The 18,189-nt window shown below is 46.4% G+C and overlaps 1 protein-coding gene across 1 annotated transcript in view; it reads left to right on the forward strand.

Moving 5' to 3' along the window:
- The first annotated feature begins 2,788 nt into the window (after positions 1 to 2,788).
- Positions 2,789 to 18,189, forward strand: part of ARHGAP6 (Rho GTPase activating protein 6) — a 562,780-nt gene continuing 547,379 nt past the window's right edge. Inside the window, exons 1-2 of the mRNA XM_007517463.3 lie at positions 2,789 to 3,311; positions 3,345 to 4,429. Coding sequence (XP_007517525.1) covers positions 3,839 to 4,429 — 591 coding nt within the window. The 5' untranslated portion in view covers positions 2,789 to 3,311; positions 3,345 to 3,838. The remainder of the gene's footprint in view (positions 3,312 to 3,344; positions 4,430 to 18,189) is intronic.

An 18,189-nucleotide genomic window follows, 5' to 3' on the forward strand; every position in this document is an offset into this window, starting at 1 on the left:
CTGAAATATTGAACCTCAGGACTGCAAAGAAATAAGCAACTGGAAGGAATCCAGAGGAGATCATCTACAATGATGGTTTTAAGGAAAATATGGACTTTATAGTGTAGCCAAACCACAAAGTCAGACCCAAGGGGCATGATAAAAATCTACAAATAGCTTAAGGGTCTAAACACCAAGGGGAAAGAGGAATTTTGGCTGGAGATATGAAAAGTTTCAAGGGATAAAGTTTTAAAAAGGAAATTTAGGTTAAGCAGAATATATCTTTTGATAGTAAGAGGTATGTGTTTGTAGAACAGTGACTCAAGGGGATAGAAAGAAAGCAGATCAGATGAGTTTTCTGGGATACTTGATAAGAGAATACCCTGATGTCAGACCAGGGAGTGTAGGAGTTTCATTAGAATATTCCTGTGCCATGATCAGTTGGGACTTATATACTTTTACCATGGATTTCTAGGATTGTTATAAAACAGGATGAATAGTGAGCAAACAGTTACGCCATTTAACTAAAGGTATCCTGGAGCTTTGATTAATTTGGGCTCTATAGTGTTTAATAGCAAATGTTCCAATAAAGGAGCGGCGTCTTGGAGAGTATTCAAAACCATTTATCTAGACTACTAGTTACATTACTTCTGAAGTAGGCTGATGAGCTGTTAGAAAGATTTGGGGTTCAATGTCACAAAGCCAACCTTTTCTTGAAATGTTAAATGAAACCCAGATCTTCCTTAATCAAGTTGGCATAAAACAGCGGTCAATCAGAAAGACCTATGCGAGCTGAGTCTATATAAACACAGGGATTATATAACTAAAGCGGTAAAATAAGATGCCATAACTAGGAATAAATGAATATACCCTAAGCCATAATGACTTAAAAAAAAAAAAAAAAACAACCCAATAGCAGTCAAGTTGGAAATCAGCATAGCTTTTAAGAAGCTGATTGAAAATTATGAATCATTTTTCTTACAACTTCCTTTCTAGAAGGGCTACCCTGCCCCCCCCATTTTAAAAGTACATATGCTTAATTTTTTTAGAAGCTTGAGCTTACTTTTATGAATATTTAAAACAGCTTGTTCATTGTTTCCAACACTGAGGCAAGCTAGTGGAGGGTCAGGACCTGTGGGAACAAGATGATGCATTAACTGGACATGTCTGCTGCAAGCCCCCAAGTGCCAATAAAGGAGTCCCTTTGCTTATTGGCACTCCAGTACCCATGACCAAAAGTGCATATCTGTCTGACTGCAGCTCATTCCTGTTAGTCACACGTACTCATGCCAGGGGTGCGTTTTCAGCCCCACAGTCATCATATGGGCTTAGAGAAACAGAACTTACATGAATCATAAATTACACTTGCTCAACCACCTTGAGTTCTAAGTGGCCCTATGAAGTGTGACTTTGTTAACCATCTACCCCACATGCCCAGATGCAATGAGGCATAGCCAATTCCATGCAATAGTACCCAAATGTCTGAGACATTGAGTGTTTTCATTATTATTGTTACAAGTTACAGGGTACTGTTAACTAAGGAAAGGGCAGGCAAGAGCTGCTTTCTTTTACTTGGAATGTGACTTGCTTGAGAAGGGAAGAAAGTAAATGCCACTCTCATGTGATTTGGCATGTGTTGTCAGATAGGTGAAGGGTGCGATTTTCAGTTGTGTTCCTCCACAGCACATACCACTGCCAGCCTGTGAAGGTTGCAAGCTTGTCAGAGATGGACAGCTTGAAGATGGGTGATGGAAGTTTATCTCATTCTCTTTTAAGGTGGCAGATAGGTTATAGAGTTGCCAGAAGTATCACCACCCACCCACTCACCTACCCACCCAGTCTGCTCTGTTGTTTTTACAGAATTTGTACATTAGAGATCCCTGGGCTGAAGCCCTTGTGGAAGAATCCAGTTCTCCTATTAATTGAATGTCATGACATTCCTCCTGCTAGATAGTTGATATTTAGGAACACACACACACACACACACACACACACACACACACACACTTACTTTAAAGTTTCCCAAAAGGGTAAGTCTTACATAATCAAAATCGGACAGCCCCCCCCCACACACACACACCATACAACCAAGCGAACCTTTGTGTCCAAACATCTGTATTTACAAGTTCATTGTAAGTTTTTTTTCTTTACTAGAACTTTGTGTAAAACTCTGCTCACCCTCAAGTGGTAAAAGTACACACAAACAGAGTTAAATAAAATAAACCGGCATCTCTAACTTTCTCTCTGGTCGCTAGTGAGATTCATAGCCAAATTTAAATATGACTTCAAATCTCCCCCCTGGGCTCAGGGCTTTGGAGATCCCAGGGATGGAACCGCAGCAGGGGAAGCTGCTCTCAGACGCCTTTCGCGCCAGGATATTGACATCTCTGGCGTTTCCCAGCTTCTCAGGAATGTGGCTGAGGCTTGCAGCGCCCCGAGGTGCCCCTGAGATGAACGCGGAGACCAGCTGCATAGTGAGCCCCCTGGCCAGCCCCACTCACCCCATTTTCTCTACTACATTTACACACGACCCCCTGCGCTGCCAAGACCCTCAGTACTTTTCTCAGTAGGTCTCCATCTCCAGCTCATTTACCCGCCGATGCATTTGGACTAAATCTCCATCCTTCCTCTCTTGAAACAAAAAACAACAAGGGGGTAAGGAAGGCTGGAGACTTCACTCCAACTTCAGAGCAGCCTTCCTGGGCTGCCCATCTGACACCAGTGGGTGGGGTGCAATCTGACACTTCCCTTCCTTTCCAGAAACGTGAGTGGATCTGGCGCTCCCCAGGATCTGGGGGAGGGGAGCCGGGGGGGGGGGGAGAAGGTCCGCACTTCCGTCTTCAGGGCTTTCTCCCTGGGGGACCTGCTATCAGTGGCGAGCTGTGCTATCTCTCCAAGGCTCCCAGGTTTGGCGCCTGGAAAACTCAACGTTCCGCTTTTTCCTGCCCTTGGCTCCGCCTCAGCTCTAGCCCAGTCTCCCTGCTGGCCCTCCCCGTCCCGGCAACCTCTCGGCTGACTTTAGCGGGAGCTTGCGGGCAAGTCTCCGCGCCTGCCCCGACCCCGTGAGGGCTGTGAGCATCCAAGGGCCCCTCTCCGCAGGGCCCGAGCACCCCCGCAAGGAGCTCCCTCCTGAGCTCTTGAGTGCAGGCAGAGATTCTCTCCTACGGTCGCCACCGCTCAGCCCTCGGAAGGACCTGGGCGCAGCGCTTTGGCTGTCCCCACTCTCTGGGAGACTGACATCCCGAGGGAGCCCGGAGCTTGGAGACACCCTTTGGTCTAGCCAGTCGAGCAGTGGGCGCAGCAGCCAGCCAGGCCAGCCAGGCAGCGTCGGGGTCGGGCACAGTGAGGGTGCAGCTCCGGCGCAGCGCCGGTGCCAGAGACAGTGTCCCCCGCGGTGGGGAGCGCGATCGACGCGCCCTGGGCGCAAACCCCAGAGGCCTCCTCCGGGCTGGCCGTCGGGACTGTCCTCCGCGCTAGGAGGAGCTTGCTGGGGACTCCGAGGCGGCCGGACGAGCGGGAGCGCAGCGTCCCTGCTCCGACTGCAGAGGGGGAGTGGCGCCGCCAGGCTGGAGCTGCGAGCCCCAAAGCGCCTTGGCCGCCGCGGCTCGGGGTGAGCCCCCGCCCCCGGCCCGACCCCCTTTCCTAGAAGGCTGCTGATGGATCTCCTGCTTGTGTCCTTCGGAACGCGCGGGCGGCTCAGGAGCTGAGCCGGCTGGGCACTGCCTCCCGCTGCCCCTGGGAGCCCCCGGCCGCCCCACCTGGCAGCGCTGCTCGCGCCCCTTCTGGGCGCGCGCCCCACCACTGGTGTTCCAGGAGCTGGGGGAGCTGCCCTCGGGAACAGCCCGGCCAGCCGAGCGAGATGTCCGCGCAGAGCCTGCTGCACAGTGTCTTCTCCTGCTCCTCGCCGACCTCGGGCAGCGCCGCCTCGGCCAAAGGCTTCTCCAAGAGGAAGCTGCGCCAGACCCGCAGCCTGGACCCAGCCCTAATCGGCGGTGGCGGCTGCGGCGGGGGCGAGGCGGGCGCCGAGGGCGGCTCGCGGGGAGCCAGTGGCCACCTCTGTACCCCGCTGGCCCAGGCCGAGGGTCTCGGACCCCGCTCAACTTTCTCTTCCCGGGGCCCACCCTCCAGGGCCACTCGACTACCGCCCCCTAGACCCCTCTGTTCGTCCTTCTCCACGCCCAGCACCCCGCAGGAGAAGTCACCCTCCAGCAGCTTCCACTTTGACTATGAAGTGCCTGTGGGTCGTGGAGGCCTCAAGAAGAGCATGGCTTGGGACCTGCCTTCTGTCCTGGGGGGGCCAGGCAGTGGCCGCAGCGCCATCCTCTGCTCCGCGGGAGGAGGTCCCAATGGTATCGGTATCTTCGCTTCTCCCAGGAGGTGGCTCCAGCAGAGAAAGTTCCAGACCCCACCCAACAGCCGCAGCCACCCCTACATCTTGTGGAAGTCTGAGGTAGGGACCCATGTGGCGTCCTTATGTCCCAAGGCAAGATACCTGTGGCGTTCCAAGGGCTGTGTTTAATTTCATCACATTTACAGAGCTAAGAACCTATGAAGGGGTTTCCATGGTTTCTTTTTTATTGTTTTTAAAGATTGGGTGAAATATATTTTCAACTAACATCTCAATCTGCTCGCTCTACAGATAATTCAGGAACATTCTTCTGGATGTGTTGTTGAGTGTGTGCGTGTGTTCCAGTGGCAGGTGGGGGCGACTATTGGTATTGACTAATTTTGATCTCATAACTGGGGGTCTAATTTTAGACATCTGTGGTACTGAGTAGTAGTGTAATCTGGGGGAGGGGATATCTCTGTTTAAGGGTGTGAAAAATCATGCAAATAGGCTTAAATCCACTAAGAACAACTCAGTAAAACATGTGAATCAGCGATAATCAGTAAGTCCAAAGCTATTTGGTATCTTTCAAATGTTTGCTCTCAGATTAAAAAGAATGGAGGGCAGAGTTACTGGGAAACTGTAGTTGATGGATACTTGGAAAACATCATGCTTCTAGAGAACAGATAGTAGTTGTTTTAATAATGAACAACTTGGGCCCGGTGATGGCCCATCTGCTCGAATGCACATGTTACAATGTGCAAGGACCCAGGTTCAAACCACTAGTTCCTACCTGCAGGAGGAAGCTTACTAGTGGTGAAGCAGTGCTTCAGGTCTCTCCCTCCTTCTCACCCCCCCCCCACTTACTCTCAATTTCTGGCTGTCTCTATCCACTAAATAAACATAATAAAATTTAAAAAATGAACAACTCTTATCTCAGTTCACACATTCTATAGATTGGCTATGGATCTGTTTCCACAGCGAAGAGAGACCTGCCAGTTGAAATTATTTTTGAAAGTATTTTTATGTACAGTTTAGATTACTGAAATGAGTAAGATGAAATACCATGCAGTGGCTGGTGCTTTCGACTAAGTAAAAATAATAAAAAAGTAAAAATTAAAAAAAACCAACCGAGTAAAACAGCTGGAAAATAGCACTCAAAGTCATGTGTAACTCTGCTAACATGAGACAACTATGATATTTAAACTTTGTTTTTCAGCATATCGCTGCTCAGCTCTGGCTGGTGGTGATATGGGGGATTGAATAATATTTGAACTTTTAATAGATCACCTTAGACAAATCTGCAGTTTGAAATCAGAAATATTAGTATGACATTCTAATAAAATGTTAGCTACCATGTCAAGTTGGGTGGAGAGTATAGGTTACAAAAGCTGACAAGTGTTGCTGACCTGCCCATTTTTCTTAAGGAAAATCAGCAGTATGAAAGAAAAGTCAGATCAGAGATCAAGGGACTCTTCAAACCAGAGAACTCAGCATTAGAAAGAGGATCACATGGGGCTGGGAGGTGGTACACTTGATTGAGCATACACATTGCCATGCTCCAGGACCCAGGTTCATCTTGAGCCCCACCTCTAGGGGGGGAATCTTCACAAGCAGTGAAGCAGTACTGCGGATGTGTCTCTGTACCTCTTCCTTTCTTATTTATTTATTTATTTATTTCCTTTTGTTGCCTTTGTTGTTTTATTGTTGTAGTTATTATTGTTGTTATTGATGTCTGTGTTCTTGGATAGGACAGAGAGAAATGGAGAGAGGAGGGGAAGAGAAAGATAGACATCTACAGACCTGCTTCACCCACCGCCTGTGAAACGACCCCCCTGCAGGTGGGGAGCTGGGGGCTCGAACCGGGATCCTTACGCAGATCCTTGCACTTTGTGCCACATGCACTTAACCCGCTGCGCTACCGCCTGACTCCCACCTCTCCTTTTCTATATGTCCCTTCCCTCTCAGTTTCTCTCTGTCTCTATCTAAAGTAAATAAATAAAATAACAAAATTAAAAAAGAAAGATCACAAATCAAAATGCTGAGTTTCTCTTGGTCTGTAGAAGGAACTGGGTTTCCTCTATGAGAAGCACATACTATCAGACTAATTTGTTGGAGATTAAAATAAAAATGCAAAAGCAAGCCAAGTGTTTGGATTAGATAACTATTGACATTTATGTTTGAAAAACTAGCTGCATCCCTAAGAATGACCCTGAGTTTCCTAATAACTGTATGTACTTGGGATATATTTTACTGAGTCTGCTCTCGCTATTATAGCACAAAAGTATTCTGCTGGGAATGATTACAGATGACTAGAGATGATCTTCTTATCCATTACCATCTCATAATGAGTGGACAAGCCTTTCAACTGCAGCAATGTTAGGGAGTTTCTGGTTGTCCTAGGAAGTCGTTGGGAAATCTTCAAGAACCTCATCTGTCATGATATGCACCTTTTTACACTGTAACTCAGTGCAGAGTCATCTAATAAAAGAACAATATTTTCTCATAAAACATGTGTGTGAGAGAGAAATCCCTTTATTCTTGAGGCAGAGATGGAGCAATTGGATGGAATCCTGGCATGAAGGTCCAAGGCTGGTTTTGTTTAGTAGAGTCCCAGGTATCCTAACATAACCCCAATCCTGGAATTTAATGGCCTGGAGTACCTTTCAAAGGTTTAAGGTTCTGGAACCCACTAAAAACCAAACAAGCAAACAAAAAAACCCAGGAAATATATCCTTTAGAGGACGGCTCGTCCTTCTCACTTGCATGAAAGCTGGGTCTTTTATTCCAAAAAAGAATCTTTACTAATAATTCTGGTAAGGGTATGAAAGATTATAGAAACAAGCTCACTAAGCCACTAAGTATGTGATCATTTGTTATAGAAGAGACAGACATCATCACCCTTGGATGTGAAGACCACATTCCAAGGCAGGATACCTGGGGGAGTTCTAGAAGGCTGTCTTTAGTTCTATAACATTTACAGGGCTGGGGCCCACATAGGGTTTCTATGGCATGACTGTTCATTTTGGGGTGGTTAGATGATGCCTGGAAATTGGACATACTGGGGGAGGGGCAGTGGCACACCCAGTTAAGCACACATAGTACTAAACTTAAGGACCCATGCAAGGATCTGGGTTTGAGTCTCTGGCTCCCCACCTGCAGCGGGGGGACGCTGCACAAGTTTGAAGCAGGTATGTAGGTGTGCCTCTTTCTCCCTATCTTCCCCTCCTCTCTCATTTTCTCTCTGTCCTATCCAATAAGAATGGAAAAAATGGCCTCCAGGACCAGTGGACTCATAGGCCAGCACCGAGCCTCAGTGATAACCCTGGAAGGAAAAAAAAAGTATATACCTTGTCCCATTACTAATTATGTCAAAAGTCCAGCAAATGAGCAGCTGACAAGGTGATTAACAGGTGCTTTTGTGGTTTCTGTGGCTCAAGGCTTCCCACCCTTTGCAGTATGACAGCTGTGACTGAGTAATCCTTTGCTGGGGTGCTGCCCCTATAATTGTAAGCTATGTAGCTGCATATCCCGAGGGCCTTCTGGGGATTCAGTTACCCCAGTTGAGAACTGCTGCACCGGTGAACTGAACAATGGCCATGTGAAGGGTCCCTACAGAAGTGTTCGCAGCTGGTGTGAAGCTTCTCTGGAGCTCTCCTCCAGTTTTCAAACCACGTGGATAACTCTTGATCATGTCTACAAATCCCATGGACCTGTGTGTTTTCTTCTATTTTTTGTTGTTGTTGTTTTGTTTTGTTTTGTTTTTCTGATTCTGTGGGCCAACCTGTCATGGATCACATACATTTTTGCTTAATAATTGCAACAGAGTTCTCTGGGTTTAAACTAAATTCTTGGGGGTCGGGCGGTGGCGCAGTGGGTTAAGCGCACGTGGCGCAAAGCACAAGGACCGGCGTGAGGATCCCAGTTCAAGCCCCCGGCTCCCTACCTGCAGGGGAGTCGCTTCACAGGCGGTGAAGCAGGTCTGCAGGTGTCTGTCTTTCTCTCCCCCCTCTCTGTCTTCCCCTCCTTTCTCCATTTCTCTCTGTCCTATCCAACAACGAACAGCATCAACAATGGTAATAATTGTAACTACAACGAGGCTACAGCAACAAGGGCAACAAAAGGGGGAAAAATGGCCTCCAGCAGCGGTGGATTCATGGTGCAGGCACCGAGCCCAGCAATAACCCTGGAGGGAAAAAAAAAAGCTAATTTCTTCAGAAAGTTCCTACTACTCAAGAAAATCTCATAACTGTCTGCAGCTCTATGACTTAGGTTCACTCAGATCACACAAATGGCTGTTGTATAGCCCAAGCTAGGAGGGTTAGACAAATTCTACTACACTTCTGTTTATATCCCTTGACCATGTGTTCTCAGGATTGCCTGAGAAAAGTCACATTCACAGACATACTGGGTACAATATTTACCTAATAGAAGAAAGGAGAGGACAAAGGGATAAATGATGCAGGGTGGCATAATAGCTGCATGCTTGTTTTCTTAGTAGTCAAGTTTTGACACTGACTCTGATCAGATGACAGAATAAGGTTTCCTTCTAACCCTGGGGTTCTCCTGATTCTCGTGGAGCAGAGCTTGTAGCTTGCCTGGAGTTTGCCATATTAATAACCCCTAATTAAAATATTTTTTCATTGTCTTCTATACTTTCCTCCATCCAACAATCAGTTCTTGAGTACAAGCATTTTTCTTGGTTCCAGGAAAGTAGAGAGGTGAAAATAGATGTAAGCCATGAAAGAGCTCAGTCCTATGAGGAGAACAGGTGAACCTATCAATAGGTCCCATCAGAAGGGACACGATGAGGGATAAGGAGTAAGTCTCTAAACCATGCTTTAGAGAGTCTTGGGAGGTTTTCACTCTGGTTTATCTTCAAGAATAACTCTCATTTATAAGAAGAGGGGAAGTGATCCCTTGATAAAAGAGAAAGGAGTAGACATGCAAAGCAAAGGCAAGGAGGTGTTGTTGATGGCAGAGTTCACAACCAAGGGAACTTAGAGGGTCTGCTGTGTATTTACCTACAAGAATGAGGAGGAGGAGGAGGAGGAGCAGGAGGAGGAGGAGGAGGAGGAGGAAGGAGAGGGGGAGGAGGAGGCTCTATACCTATGGTCTAATATATGTAGCCACTAAATGACTTTTAATGTGCTATTCTAATGAAACAAAAAATAGACTCATTGGTGTACAATGACTCTGGGTGTGTATATAAATGGCAGAGATAAAAGCACATTTCCCATCCTCCAAGAAACTTCTTGGCATAAGATCTGAAGAAAGTGAGAGGGCATATAGTATTTTTGAAGTTAGAAGTCTGGTGTCCCTGGGACACTGGCTGAGTCTCACTGGGGACAAGATGATGGATTTCAGCTAGTAAGGTACACTGAGCTGTGAATTGTCTAATTCTGGTTAGACAATTAGGTGAGACTCTTCAGTTTTGGAGAGCAGTGGTTTTCTTTTTTCCTTTTTTTTAAAGTTTTATTTTTTAAACTTATTTATATGAGAGGTAGGAGGGGAGAGAGAAAGAACCTGACATTACTCTGATACATGTGCTGCCGGGGGATTGAACTCAGGACCTCATGCTTGACAGTCCATTGCCTTATCCACTACACCAACTCCTGGACCACAGAGCAGTGGTTTTCGACCTGGAGGCAACTTTGTCACCAGGGGACATTTGAGGATGTCTGAAGACAGCTTCAGTCTTCAAATTTGAGTATATCAGTTTCCTGTTGATGTTGTAACATGACCACAAATTTAGTGGCATAGAGCAACATAAAATTTATTATCGTAACAGTTCTGAAGGTCACAAGTGTGAGGTAGATTTAGAAAAAAATACTTATTATATTTAATTTGATAGGGTAGAGAATTTGAGAGGGAAGGGGAGATAGAGAGGGAGAGAGAAAGGGAGACATCTGCAGCATTGTTTCACCACTTGTAAAGCTCCCCCATGCAGGTGGGGACCAGAAGTTTGAACCTGGATCCTTGCACTTGGTAATATGAGTGCTCAACCAGGTGTGCCACCATCCGGCCCTCTGAAGTGGATTTCATTGGATTAAAGTCCAGGTGTTGGCAGGTAATAGGGTGTCTTAGTCCCAGCTGTCAGTTCTATCCTGTAGGGATCTCATTTCTTATTCCCCCCCCCAAGTTTCCATTTACTTGCAGGTGCTCCTACTTGCTGCCACCATCACTTCAAAGTCTCAGTGTTCAAAATAATTAATCCTACATCTCTCCCAAAAGAAAAGCGAAAAAACAAACAAATTGCAACCTGTTCTTTTCTGACACATTCCTTTTTTCTTCCCTGAGGACCATTTTCACAGTCTTGGAATCTTGAAAACGTTTTTGATAGTTCCATCTATTTTCAATTTTCTTTTTTTAATCTTTTTTTTTAAATATTTATTTTATTTATTCCCTTTTGTTGCCCTTGTTGTTTTATTGTTGTAGTTATTATTGTTGTTGTCGTTGTTGGATAGGACAGAGAGAAATGGAGAGAGGAGGGGAAGACGGAGAGGAGGAGAGAAAGATAGACACCTGCAGACCTGCTTCACCGCCTGTGAAGCGACTCCCCTGCAGGTGGGGAGCCGGGGTTCGAACCGGGATCCTTCTGCCGGTCCTTGTGCTTTGCACCACCTGCGCTTAACCCGCTGCGCTACAGCCCGACTCCCTTTTTATCTTTTTTTATTTATAAAAAGGAAATATTGACAGAACCATAGCATAAGAGGCGTACAACTCCACACAATTCCCTCCACCAGATAGCAGTATCCCATCCCCTCCCCTGACAGCTTTCCTATTCTTTAACCCTCTGGGAGCATGGACCCAGGGTCGTTGTGGGATGCAGAAGGGGGAAGGTCTGGCTTCTGTAACTGCCCTCCCACTGAACATGGGTGTTGACAGGTGGACCCATACTCCTAGCCTGCCTCTCTCTTTCCCTAGTGGGGCAGAGCTCTGGGGAAGCAGAATCCGAAGGCCTAGGATTTGTTTCCCTTTCTTTTCTTTTCTCTCCTTTTCTTTCATTTTCTTTTCTCTTCTCTTCTCTTCTCTTCTCTTCTCTTCTCTTCTCTTCTCTTCTCTTCTTTTCTTTCTCTTTTTTTTTTCCTCCAGGATTATTGCTGGGGCTCCATTACAGCATTATGAATTCATTGCTCCTGGCAGCTGTTTTTTATTTCATTTTATTGGCTAGGACAGAGAGAAATTGACAGGGGAGGGGGAGATAGGGAGAGAGACAGACAGAGACAGACAGACAGAGAGAGAGAGAGACCGAGACTTGCAGGCCTGCTTCACTCCTTGTGAAGAGCCCCCACCCTGCAGCTGGAGAACCGGGATCCTTGAGCAGGTCCTTTAGCATAGTAATGTGCGCACTTAACCTGCTGTGCGGGCCTCCCTTTGCCTTCCTAGTGCTCCCTCCCCAATCTGCAGAGCCAGCTGGGTTGCATCTTTGAACCATAGTCCTTTCTGCCCAATTCTTTTCAGGGCACTTGCTATCGCTTATATCAGGCTCATCTGGGTAATCCTGGCTGCCACCTTTGTTTGAAGGTCCATCTATCCAGCCTTACTTCCCCTTTGTCATGGAAGCAAATACATCCCTAGGTTGCAGACAGTAGGACATTGGTATCTTTGGTGGCACAGGACTCTACCTTTGGCTGGGGGGTAGTGCTGTCACTTAGTTGGAGGGGAAGCCGGGGATACCTCTGAACATACCACAGTACACAGGGCAACCCCCACAGCTGACGATTATCCGGAATGCAGTGCCAAGAGTGTCCAGGCTGAGGAGGCCAGTGGTAGGGAGTGGGGGGGTGGGGCTGGCGACTGTTAAAGCAGGAGGCTGTGTCATAACGAGATGCATGTGCTAGAGCGAGCCCACTGCTGTGTGTCTGGGGGCACACAGCAGGAGAGAGGAGGTGGGCATAGGGAGCCATGCCAAGCATCCTACGCACAACCAGGAGTTGGCGTATAAACTTGATGCTTCTGTGCTTCCCACTTCTCCATCTTATCAGACTGGGTTCTTGCACTGTTGAAGCACTTGACAGTGCTACTCAGTCTTTGCATTTTCCAAATCTGGCTCTGTATTCCACAGTTTTAGAGGGACTATTCTATAGGTCAGTCTCAACTGAGAGTGAGTTCCCTCTGCCAGATTTACCAATACCTGGGACTATTTTATTTTACGATTTTTTTATTATTTTTACCACAGCACTGCTCAGTTCTGGCTTATGGTGGTGCTAGGGACTGAACCTGGGACTCTTGGTGGCTCAAGCATGAAAGCTTGTTTGCATAGCCTGTGTGCTCTCTCCCCAGCCCCTTGTGGCATTTTTGATAGAGCTGGGGTTGTGTGATACTGGCGCCTACTGGGTAGAGGTACAGGAAAGCCCTCACAGCTAAGAATAATTCTGTGCAAAATATCCATTCCACAATAATGGAAACTTTGTAGAATGTACTGCTTTTCACAGGAAAGTGAAGTCAGAGTTTTGCTTTCCAGTACCAGTTTCTCTCATGTTTATACCTCTTCTTTATCATTTTCTCCTTTCTTGCCTTAAGTCAGTCAGTTTTTTTCCTCCTCCAGGGTTATTGCTGGGCTCGGTGCCTGCACCATGAATCCACCGCTCCTGGAGGCCATTTTTCCCCCTTTTGTTGTCCTTGTTGTTGTAGCTTCGTTGTGGTTATTATTATTCCCACTGTTGATGTTGTTCGTTTTGGATAGGACAGAGAGAAATGGAGAGAGGAGGGGAAGACAGAGAGGGGAAGAGAAAGATAAACACCTGCAGACCTGCTTCACTGCCTGTAAAGCGACTTCCCTGCAGGTGGGAAGCCGGGGGCTTGAACCAGGATCCTTATGCAGGTCCCTGCGCTTTGCACCACGTGCGCTTAACCCACTGCGCCACCGCCCGACCCCCAGTCAGTCAGTTTTTTGAGAAGAAGTTTCTTCAAAAGCTATTGAAGATAGGAACGAATAACTGTGTGCCTAGATAGATGTTTAGGGAAGGATTGAATTATAAACATGTAAGGATAGAAAGTGGAATTATAATTTTAAATGTGTGCAGAGAGATATTATGAAAAAAAAAAATTCACCCATGTCACCAAAGAGGAAGTAGTTAGATAGAGCAACACCAGCTTCAGACTGGAAATTGGCAAAGGACATTTACAAGAAACTATGCCTCACTCAGCATAATGTACTAAGAACCTAGAAATTAAGAGAACAAGGGAGTCAGGTGGTAGCGCAGTGGGTTAAGCACACATGGCGCAAAGCACAAGGACTGGCATCAGGATCCCGGTTCGAGCCCCCGGATCCCCACCTACAGGGTGGTCGCTTCACAGGCGGTGAAGCAGGTCTGCAGGTGTCTGTCTTTCCCCCCCCCCCCCGTCTCCCTCCTCTCTTGATTTCTCTCTGTTCTATCCAACAACAACAATAGTAATAATGACAACAACAAGGGAACAAAATGGGAAAAATGACCTCTAGGAGCAGTGGATTCATGGTGCAGGCACCGAGCCCCCACATTAACCCTGGAGGCAAAAAAAAAAAAAAAAAAGAAAGAAAGAAAGGAATTAAGAGAACAATTATTCAGTTTTCATTTGCTCTCTCTTGGAATATTGCTCTGCTGGAATTATTATTATTATTATTATTATTATTATTATTATTATTATTATTATTATGACTAGTGCACTGCTCAGCTCTGGCTGATGGTGGTACAGAGGATTGAACCTGGGACTTCAGAGCCTCAGGCATGAGAGTCTCTTTGTATAACCACTATGCTATCTCCCCCCTGCCCTGGAATTCATTTCTAAAGGACATTTTCTCTGTACTTCAGTAGAAAATCATGTGAAGATGTTTTCAGGTGCCTTGAAATTAAGTGTTCTCTAAAGGCACACATTTTTTAAAATTTTTATTTATAAAAAGTAAACACCGACAAAACCATAGGATAAGAGGAGTACAACTCCACACAATTCCCAGTTCCCACCACCAGAACTCTGTATCCCATCCCCTCCCCTGATAGCTTTTCTATTCTTTAACTCTCTGGGAGTATGGACCCAAGGTCATTGTGGGATGCAGAAGGTGGAAGGTCTGGCTTCTGTAATTGCTTCCCGGTTGAACATGGGCGTTGACAGGTTGATCCATACTCCCAGCCTGCCTCTCTCTTTCCCTAGTGGGGAAGGGCTCTGGGAAATCAGAGCTCCAGGACACATTGGTGGGGTTGTCTGTCCAGGGAAGTCTGGTAGGCATCATGCTAGCATCTGGAACCTGGTGGCTGAAAAGAGAGTTAACATATAAAGTGGGCACACATTTTTTTTTTTTTACAGATAGAGGGAGAGAGAGACACCACAGCAGTGAAGCTTCCTTCGATGTGGTGGGGGTTGGGCTCGAATATGGGATGCCCACATGGCAAAGCAACACACTGTCCAAGTGAGTTATTTGCCAGACATTTAGATTCAGAAAGAAGCATAGTTACCATGTAGCTCTAGCCTCCGTACGCCACACTTACAGACCGGGACTGGAAGGGTGATGCTCCGACTAGATTAACATGTGAAGTGAGGACAGAACCCCTCGGAAATCCTTGCACTGTTGTTAAAAACTGTCAGACTTCGGAGAAAACTAAGTTACCACAGGCTCCATAAATCTTGGCCATCTTTTTTCTGTGCCAGTCCTTACCAAGATAGTTCTGTCAGAGGTGCACATATCTTCAGACTCATTAGCCTGGACTTAGAACTGACAGCACTGTGTTATGCTCTCTCCCCCCACTGCAGTCTCCATTTCCTCCTCACCACCCCCTTTCCTGCTCTCCTGTCTCTGCCTGCCTGCCCAACCCTGTTGGTCTGCGTTTCCCCTTCAGCTCATTCTCCATGGTGATCTCATGCACTTCTGTGAATGTGTCATGTCGTGTATCATCGTCAATCAATGCTTGTTTATTTGGAGGTAGTATCTGGCTGAGCTACCAAGTTAGCATGGACATTTCTCATCATGGCTCTATGTCGAGCTGCAACGTTATGTTTAAGGTCCCAGCATGTATTTCCGATGGCCTGCCAGATGTCTGCTCATGATACCCCCTGGACTCCTCCGATTCTGTGTGTCTGGAGCAGAACTAATCAGCCCCCATTTCCTCCGAGCACGTTCGTTTTCTGTACTTGTTTCAGTTGGTGCCTCCATTCTCTGCCTACTTAGCTTTGACCAGACTGCTGTGTCTTCAGTGCACCCCCTTTCTTTCTCCTGTCTTCTCCAACCACTTGGTAAATTCTGTTGTGCTCACCTCTAATTGGCTCCATTCTAGAAATGATTCGAGGTGGAATGTACCCAAGGTCTTACAATGCTTCCCGACGGTTTCTCCTCATTGCCTATGGCTAGTGTGGAACCTCCTTTGCTTGTGGCCTCATGCTTGGTCCCATTGCTTTCAGTGTTTCCCTTGTTAGTTCTGGCTAGTGGGCCTTGTACTCTAACAAAGAAAAACAAACAAACAAACAAACAAACAAAGAACCTGTGGTCATACTGACGCTGAGTAAAAACTTTTATTGGGACTCACTGTCTACAGCTTTCAAGGTCATTTACAATAGAGTCTTAGCCTACTCCTGCCCCTCCCCCCGGAATACTGGTCCAACAGTGCTACTAGGCTGGGCCATGTCAGACAGCCATCACATGTGTATCCACTACTGACGGTGCACTTGACCCTGGGCAAGTATGTGAAGGAGAGAACAGGTCCTATAGGTGCCTACCCATTTTTGGAAATAAATATTTCCAAAGGGGGCCTGGTGGTGGCACACCTGGCTAAGCATATATAGTACCATGCACAAGGACCTGGGTTTGAGCTCCCGCTCCTCACCTTCCAGGGGTGATGCTTCACAAGCAGTGAAACAAATGTGCAGATCTGTCTCTCTCTCTCTCTCTTTCCCTCTGCCTCTCTATCTCCCCCTTCCCCACTCAGTTTCTCTCTGTTCTATCTAATCAAATGGGGGAGGGCGGGTGGGAAAGGCCACTGGGAGTGGTGGACTTTTAGCGCCAATGCTGAGCCCCAGAAATAACTCTGGGAAGGACGGAGGGAGGGAGGTATGGGGAGAGAGTGAGAGAAAAAGAAAGAATGAATGAATGAGAGAAAGAATGAATGAATGAAAAATAGGAAGAAAGAAGGAAAGAAAAGAAACATCACTCCAACTAAGAAAATGTAGGGAGTCGGGCGGTAACGCAGCGGGTTAAGCAAAAAAAAAAAACTTTCAAGTAAATAAATCACTACATGTTTTCAGAGTGCGGTAAATCAATGCAGAAACACAGTGGCAGACCGAATAATGATCTCTAAATAATCTCTGTATGCTAATCTCCAGAACCCATGTGAAGCATGGCTAAAGGAGCTTTGCAGATGTGACGAAGGTAAAGTGGTGAGATTATCATAGATTATCTCGGGGAACCAGTGTAATCACAAGGCTGCTTACAGCAATGAAGCAGGCGGTGGTGGTCAGTCAGAGAATGAAACATGAAGTTTGCCAGCAGAAAAGAGAAATTGAGAGGGATTTTCAAGATGCTACTCTGGCGCCATTGAAATGGAAGAAGAAACCAGAAGCAAATGAATGGGGCAGCCTCCAGAAGCTGCAAAAGGCAAGCAAATGCACTCTCCCCTATAACCCCGAGAACAGCATCTTAAGACATCTTGATCCCAGTCCAGTGAGACTTGTAACCTCCAGAACCAAAAGCGTGTTGTTTCAAGTCATAACACTTGTTGTAATTTGTTACAGCAGCAAGAGGAAACTGACACAAGCCCTAAGGAAGTCTTATGTCTTCACTGAAAACAGTGGATAAGAAGACATTTACTAAAAAGAAAGGGAAGGACGGAGGGAGGGAGGGAGGTATGGGGAGAGAGTGAGAGAAAAAGAAAGAATGAATGAATGAGAGAAAGAATGAATGAATGAAAAATAGGAAGAAAGAAGGAAAGAAAAGAAACATCACTCCAACTAAGAAAATGTAGGGAGTCGGACGGTAGCGCAGCGGGTTAAGCGCACATGGCGCAAAGCGCAAGGGCAGGCTTAAGGATCCCGGTTCGAGCCCTCGGCTCCCCACCTGCAGGGGAGTCGCTTCACAGGTAGTGAAGCAGGTCTGAAGGTGTCTATCTTTCTCTCCCCCTCTCTGTCTTCCCCTCCTCTCTGTTCAATCCAACAATGACAACATCAATAACAATAATAATAACTACAACAATAAAATAACAAGGGCAACAAAAGGGAATAAATACATATAAAAAAGAAAGAAATTTTAACCTGTAGTTGATAGGGAACATAGTATGTATCAAAAAACTTGGAGAAATCCAACTGGGGTAAAGCATCAAATTGAAAAAAGGGCAAAGAATAAGCATAGTTGGGCCTGAAGTTTCCTGAAACAAAATTTTTTATTAATAATTTAATAATTATCAACAAGATTGTGGGATAAGAAGTGCAAAATTCCATGCAATTCCCACTACCAGAGTTCCATACCCCATCCCCTCCCTTGGAAGACTCCCTATCCTTATCCCTCTGGGAGTATGGACTCAAGATCTCTATGGGGTGCAGAAGGTGGGAGCTCTGGCTTCTGGAATTGCTTCTCTTTGGACATGGGCATTGACAGGTTAGCCCGCACCCCCAGCCTGTCTCTGTCTTTCCCTAGTGGAGTAGGGCTCTGGGGAGGTGCGGTTCGAGGACACATGGGTGAGGTCATCTGCCCAGGGAAGTCAGGTTGGTGTCATGGTAGCATCTGCAACTTGGTGGGTGAAAAGCATTAAGATATAAAGCAGAACAAATAATTTAATAATCAGGAACCAAAAGGTGAGAATATAGTAGATGGAATTTGAGGTCTTCAAGTTGAATCCATACCAACTGATCCTGCATCTGCTGATCTCAACCAAAACAGTGCAACCAGTGCCACCTCGACATGTTTCACTTCGGACTGTGTC

This window comes from Erinaceus europaeus, chromosome X (assembly GCF_950295315.1).
Source record: "Erinaceus europaeus chromosome X, mEriEur2.1, whole genome shotgun sequence".
Classification (NCBI taxonomy): Eukaryota; Metazoa; Chordata; class Mammalia; order Eulipotyphla; family Erinaceidae; genus Erinaceus; species Erinaceus europaeus.